Source organism: Pongo pygmaeus, chromosome 10 (assembly GCF_028885625.2).
Source record: "Pongo pygmaeus isolate AG05252 chromosome 10, NHGRI_mPonPyg2-v2.0_pri, whole genome shotgun sequence".
In the NCBI taxonomy this organism is placed as follows: Eukaryota; Metazoa; Chordata; class Mammalia; order Primates; family Hominidae; genus Pongo; species Pongo pygmaeus.
The window spans coordinates 74365215-74372604 of record NC_072383.2 but is presented as its reverse complement, the minus strand read 5'-3'; the positions used below and the strand labels follow the sequence as shown (position 1 = coordinate 74372604).

Here is a 7390-nt window from a genome sequence, read left to right as displayed (position 1 = left end):
ATATACGAAATCCATATGAAAGGGTTTCCCCCCCCGCTCAGATCACCTATTAGTCCATACTGAGTCAACATCAGATGAGTTCCGAGACATCATTCCTCTCTGGTTTTCCCCCACCCTCCTTTCTTCCCATTCTTGCTCTCTGCTCAGGGTCCGGTTGCTTCTGGCTGTCATTTGGTTTGATTTTATTAATTGGGGAGAAAAAGATGGGAGGGCCTGCCGGTTCCTCCTATCTTGTTCATAGCAATAAGGATTAAGGAAAACGGCCCCTCATTGTTCAACCTCGTGAAACATCTACAAGATCATTTTGTTGCTAATACTGGCATGCTTCGACTCTAGATGATGTATGTTGTGCCATTATGCTAGTTGAATCTTCTGCATCTCACAGAATATCACCTGTGGGAATAATAAACCAGGAGAGTGGTGACCTACCACAGTAATTTGGTGGGTGCATCAGAGGCATCTGAACCAGAGCAACTCTATCTTGAATAGGAGCTGAATAAAATGAGGCTAAGATCTACTAGGCTGCATTCCCAGATGATTAAGGCATTCTAAGTCACAGGATGAGACAGGAGGTTGGCACAAGATACAGGTCATAAAGACCTTGCTGATAAAACAGGTTGCAGTAAAGAAGCCAGCCAAAACCCACCAAAACCAAGATAGCCACGAGAGTGACCTCTGGTTGTCCTCACTGCTACACTCCCACCAGCACCAAAGACAGTTTACAAATGCCATGGCAACGTCAGGAAGTTACCCTATATGGTCTAAAGAGGGGAGGCATGAATAATCCACCCCTTGTTTAGCATATCATCAAGAAATAACCATAAAAATCGGCAACCAGCAGCCCTTGGGGCTGCTCTGCCTATGGAGTAACCATTCTTTTATTCCTCTTAATAAACTTGCTTTCACTTTATGGACTTGCCCTGAATTCTTTCTTGCATGAGATCCAAGAACCCTCTCTTGGGGTCTGGATTGGGACCCTTTTCCTGTAACAGGTGTAATAAATATTTGTTCAGTGCTAACTATGCCAGGCACTGTGCAAAGTGTTTAGTGAACATTCTCCACCTCCGCAAAACCTTTTGAGATTTTTATTTTATATATGTTATCTCCACTGTTTTTTTTGGTGGGGATTGTTTTGTTTTGAGACAAGGTCTCTCTCTGTTGCCCAGGCTGGAGGCTCACTGCAACCTCCCTTCCCGAGTTCAAGTGATTCTCATGCCTCAGCCTCCAGAGTAGCTGGGATTACAAGCATGCACCACCAAGCCCAGCTAATTTTTGTATTTTTAGTAGAGACGGGATTTTGCTATGTTGGCCATGCTGGTCTTGAACTCTCGGCCTCCTGTGATCGCCCACGGCCTCCGAAGTCCTGGAATTACAGCCATGAGCCACTGCGTCAGGCCCATTGTTTTTAAAGATGAGAAAAGCAGAGATCAACAGGTTACTTGGTGAATGCCACAGGTAAGGAAATGACAGAGCAAACCCAGGTCTGAATCCAAAGCCCATACTCTCAAGTGCCTGTGTTTTAGGCCAGGCAAGGTGGCTCATGCCTGTAATCCTAAAACTTTGGAAGGCCAAGTCGGGAGGATCACTTGAGGCCAGGAATTCAAGATCAGCCTGGGCAACATAGAGAGACCCTGTCTCTACTAAAAGAGAAAATAACCAGGCGTAGTGAGGCACAAAGCGACTTGAAGGCTAAGACAGGAGGATCACGAGCTCAGGAATGCGGAGCTGCAGTAAGCTATGATCTCGCCACTGCATTCCAGCCTGGGTGGCAGAGTGAAACTTCATCTCTTAAAAAAGAAAATGTTGTAATATAACAGACAGAATTTTCTGTCTTTGGATTATATACAATAATCCTTGACCATGTGTTTTAAAACATACTGTTGATCACCAACGTGATTAATGGATTTAAATCTTCACATCGGCCCGGCACGGCGGCTCGTGCCTGTAATCCCAACACTCTGAAAGGCCGTGGCAGGTGGATCATTCAGGTCAGGAGTTCAAGACCAGCCTGGTCAACATGGTGACATCCCCATCTCTACTAAAAATACAAATATTGGCCGGGCACAGTGGCGTATGCCTGTAATCCCAGCTACTTGGGAGGCTGAGGCACAGGAATCGCTTGAACCCGGGAGGCGGAGGTTGCAGTCAGCCGAGATTGCGCCACTGCACTCCAGCCTGGGCGACAGAGCGAGAGTCCGTCTCAAAAAATAAATAAATAAATAGAGTCTTCGCATCATTTCTGCTTAATATATTTGTGGTGTCTAGAGTTTTATTGTGATACCTGAGTCTAGGAAATGTGGTAAAGCCTCTGCAGCAGACATAAAGCCTGCAATTCACGGCTGTGGCCAGGCTTTCCTCACCTGTCCTGCATCTACAAATTATTTCCGTTATAGTAAAGACAGCAACTCGTGGAGAATGTGGACAGAACATGCGTGAATCCAAGGCAGAGGTTTTGCCCCGGAACAAGCAGCTTCTGGCAGGGGATGAAAGCCAGCAGAGTTCCAACCGGGGTGCCCTCTCCTTCACGCAGGCCCCACTACCGTGTTGACTTAGGAAGAAAGTTTCTCGGGAGACTAAGGGATTTGGGGGCAGCGGACGCCACTGGAGGGAAATGAATTCACCTAGGGAGCCAGGGAAGGGCTTAGGGTTGCCGCTCCAGGCACAGCTGCTGGAAATCCTAGTCTTTTTTTTCTGTCTTCGCGGACAACGGGCCAGCTCACCCCACCTGCCAAAGCTGCAGGGCTTTTCCACCAAGCGGACAGAAGGGCAGCCCTCTCGCCCAACCAAGAAGCCGTGCTACACCGGCTTCGGCACCTGGCTTCCGGGTTTTCTCCCCGCCTGTTCCGTTTCCGGCCGTTCCCACCCCTGTTTTCGGTCGGCCCCGGTGTTCTGCAAGCTGGTCAAAAAGGGGAAGCGGCCCAGATGTTAAGCTCTATGGCCGCCGCAGGGTCTGTGAAGGCGGCGTTGCAGGTGGCCGAGGTGCTGGAAGCCATCGTGAGCTGCTGCGTGGGGCCCGAGGGACGGCAAGTTTTGTGTACGAAGCCCACTGGCGAGGTGCTTCTCAGCCGGAATGGAGGCCGCCTCCTGGAGGCGCTACACTTAGAGCATCCCATAGCCAGGTACCCTCGTCCCACACGCTAGCCCGTAGCCGGGCACCCCAGGCAGCCTCTGTGGAGCTCTTGTCCCATCCTGAGGCGATAACGTACTTAGAAAGACTGACCTCGGGTGAAACCGCTGTATGCTCGGAATTAGAGCCCTGCCCAAGGGAACACTCCTGCACCCCAAATCTTACCAACTCCCAAGACCACTTCTCCCCACTCCACCCAACCGTAGAATCTTGGAATAGAGCAGAGTTTTTTCCAAGAAAGGAAAAAACTAAGGATGTATCAAGGGAACAATATTCTCATTTTATGCTTATGGCTGTGTAAACATGGTTTTAAGATGTGGGAAGCCAGCCTTCTGAAAATGAGTTGCTTTATTTCTTTTTTGTACAGGATGATAGTGGACTGTGTTTCCAGTCATCTCAAAAAAACAGGAGATGGTGCAAAAACATTTATTATCTTTCTTTGCCATTTGCTTAGAGGACTTCATGCAATCACAGACAGTGAAAAGGATCCTTTGATGTGTGAAAACATTCAAACCCATGGAAGGCATTGGAAAAATTGTTCTCAGTGGAAATGTATTTCCCAGGCTCTCCTAACGTTTCAGACACAAATATTAGACGGTATTATGGACCAGTACCTAAGTAGACACTTTTTGTCTATCTTTTCGTCTGCTAAAGAGAAAACATTGTGTAGGAGCTCTTTAGAGTTGCTCTTAGAAGCATACTTTTGTGGAAGAGTGGGAAGAAATAATCACAAATTTATTTCACAGTTGATGTGTGACTACTTTTTCAAGTGTATGACTTGTGAAAGTGGGATTGGTGTATTTGAGTTAGTGGATGACTATTTTGTAGAGTTGAATGTTGGTGTCACTGGCCTTCCTGTTTCAGATTCCAGGATCATAGCTGGTCTTGTGCTTCAGAAAGATTTTTCTGTGTACTGCCCAGCAGATGGTGACATACGAATGGTGATAGTAACAGAAACCGTTCAGCCTCTTTTTTCCACTTCTGGATCAGAGTTTATTCTAAATTCAGAAGCACAGTTTCAGACATCTCAATTTTGGATTATGGAAAAGACACAAGCAATAATGAAACATCTACATAGTCAGAATGTAAAATTGCTCGTATCTAGTGTGAAACAACCAGATTTAGTTATTTATTATGCAGGGGTGAATGGCATATCAGTGGTTGAGTGTTTATCATCAGAAGAAGTTTCTCTTATCCGGAGGATCATTGGTCTTTCTCCATTTGTACCACCACAGGCCTTTTCACAGTGTGAAATACCTAACACTGCTTTGGTGAAATTTTGTAAACCTCTTATCCTTAGATCCAAAAGATATGTTCATCTAGGCTTGATAAGCACATGTGCATTTATACCACATTCTATAGTTCTTTGTGGATCAGTGCAGGGTCTCATTGAACAACATGAGGATGCTTTACATGGAGCATTTAAAATGCTTCGGCAATTATTTAAAGACCTTGATCTAAGTTATGTAACACAAACCAATGACCAAAATGGCACTTCAAGTCTTTTTATTTATAAGAACAGTGGAGAAAGTTATCAAGCACCAGATACTGGTAATGGCTCAATACAAAGGCCTTATCAGGACACAGTTGTAGAGAACAAAGATGAATTGGAAAAAACTCAAACATATTTAAAAGTACATTCTAATTTGGTAATTTCAGATGTAGAATTAGAAACATATATTCCGTATTCAACCCCCACACTGACACCAACAGATACATTCCAAACAGTTGAAACGCTGACATGTTTGTCTTTGGAAAGAAACAGGCTAACTGATTATTATGAACCATTACTCAAGAACAATTCCACTGCTTATTCAACAAGGGGAAATAGAATAGAAATTTCTTACGAAAATTTACAGGTCACAAATATTACTGGAAAGGGAAGCATGTTACCAGTGAGCTGTAAGTTACAGAATATGGGTACTTCCCAGAGTTACCTTTCCTCATCTATGCCAGCTGGTTGTGTTTTGCCAGTAGGTGGTAATTTTGAGATCTTGTTACATTACTATCTTCTCAATTATGCCAAAAAATGCCATCAATCAGAAGAAACCATGGTTAGTATGATAATAGCTAATGCACTTTTAGGCATTCCCAAAGTCCTTTATAAATCTAAAACAGGAAAATACAGCTTTCCACATGCATATATAAGAGCTGTCCATGCACTGCAAACCAATCAACCCTTGGTAAGCAGTCAGACAGGTTTGGAATCAGTAACGGGTAAATACCAGCTACTAACTTCAGTTCTTCAGTGTTTGACAAAAATATTAACCATTGACGTGGTAATCACTGTTAAGAGACACCCTCAGAAAGTTCACAATCAAGATTCAGAAGATGAACTATAACATCAGAAGTTTTTAATTAACCAAACTTTTCATCTAACTCAAGCCAAGTAAAGCAGGCATGTGACCACTGGTTCTAAAGTCAGTTCAGTCTACTTAGGAAAATAGCGTAACTTTAAAAGTCTTTAGAAGAAGCACACTAAGGTCATCAGACCAGATGCAAATATTAAATCACTTTCTGGAACAAATCTAGAGGGGAAGCCAAGATTTGGCTAAGTGTGTCTGTTTTTTCCCTATTTTATGCCTCTGTGTCTCAGCTCTGTGTTAGCCTGTGTGTTTAGGGGAGGGTGTTTCTTTGTAGCTCCTTTTTACTCTTCTGTATCTTTTTCACTCCAGCCCTCCTTCATCGTTACATGTTTAGTTCATAGAATCATTTAATCTCTGATTTGGGTGGGCTTATTCTAATTGTTTTTAATATTGAATACATTATTTGCATTAATTTTCCCTACTCATACTTTGTAAAGCTGTCAGTAAAAGGCTCAAATTATTTTTTCAAAAAGCATAAAATTAAATTAGCAGTGAGTAAAAGGCTCAAATTTTTTTTCAAAAAGCATAAAATTAATTTTTACTTTTATGTGGTCATTGGTTTATTGCCACTTCATTTGGAAAACCTTGGATAGATTTTCACCTTCAATATACCTTTGAATATATGTTACCTGAAATGTAACTGTGCATCGTGAACTCTTTCATTTCTGTACTAAAAGGTTAATACTAGAAAGGATATACAATTAATACTTTCATTTTCTCCTGACCCCAAGAGCTTGTAAGGATATTTCATGTATTTACTGGTTTTTCTTGTATCTGGTGCATAGCCAGAGTTCCACAGTAACAAATAATTTGACAATTTTTATTTCTAATGTTTATTTCTGTTTTATTTTTAATTTTTATTTCTAATTTATTTCATTTACAAATGTTCATATTTTAAAAGCTTATCAATGTAAATAATATGATGCATCTTATCATGGACAAGGACAGTGTTTTCTACCTTTATCAGTTCTCTGTAATACCCAAAACAGTGCTGTATTTTCTCCAAGTATTCAGAAGTGCTTGTTGAATAAAACTGTTATCTTTAATTCATTCCTCTAAATACATGTTTCCAATTTACTTATTCAACAGATTCTTACTTGGGATTGACTGAAGAAAAAAAACTTTAATTACACTTGAATAAGTGTTGACTAATGTATTTTAAAAACTATAATATCACGATTTTTTATATTAAATATAATTCTGATTTTTTAAATATTTATGCTATATGATGCATTATTTGGTTTCTGTGAATATGGAAAGAATAAATTAGCTCTTTTGCTGAATTCATGGATGAATGAACTTTAATACTGCTGCATAATTTTTTTCATTTTTTTTTAAATTGTCTTTCAGGTCATTTGGTCACTTTGCTTTTTTTGTGGTTGTTTTAAACACTCCTTCATTACTGTAAGCATTTAATGACTTCCAGACATGCCCAGTGCTTTGCATATGATAAGCATTTAATAGGTATAGTCACTAGTCCAGGAGCCCTGTTGAGGCAGGACTGGGTCTTTGTACGTTTGGCACTTGGTCTAATATCTTACACACAATAGATGCCTATTGAGGGCCTATTTGTTGAATGAATAAGTCATTAGGTCCTCATAGATGAGATTATAATTTCTATAAACTTTCATAGGCAAAGGATCTATTTTGGGGAGGAGCAGAAAGTGTAGAACAGATCTGCACAAAGTAATCCTTTTTCATTAAAAGAAACCCCTCAAAAATAGTGGTAAAACTTTCATGGATTTATCCTTATTTACAGAATAACACTAGAGAGTTTATGTCACTGAGTTAGATAGGAAAGCACTTTTAAAAATGTAATTACATTATACTTATACCCTCTACCACAAAGGATGTGAAGTACCCTGCAATAAGAACAGACCATCCCCACCCAAGAAAA

General features: G+C 41.2%; 1 protein-coding gene across 2 annotated transcripts; it reads left to right on the top strand.

The window, feature by feature from the left end:
• Positions 1 to 2049: 2049 nt before the first annotated feature.
• Positions 2050 to 6553, top strand: BBS10 (Bardet-Biedl syndrome 10). 2 transcript variants are annotated; one of them, XM_054443352.2, is made up of 2 exons: positions 2050 to 3119; positions 3495 to 6553. In XM_054443352.2, the coding sequence occupies exons 1-2, from the start codon at positions 2923 to 2925 to the stop codon at positions 5467 to 5469; spliced, it is 2172 nt and encodes a 723-aa protein (XP_054299327.1). In that variant the 5' UTR covers positions 2050 to 2922; the 3' UTR covers positions 5470 to 6553. The 2 variants fall into 2 exon arrangements, with proteins under 2 accessions (XP_054299327.1, XP_054299328.1); XM_054443353.2 differs by having other exon boundaries at positions 2051 to 3034.
• The last annotated feature ends 837 nt before the right edge of the window (positions 6554 to 7390 follow it).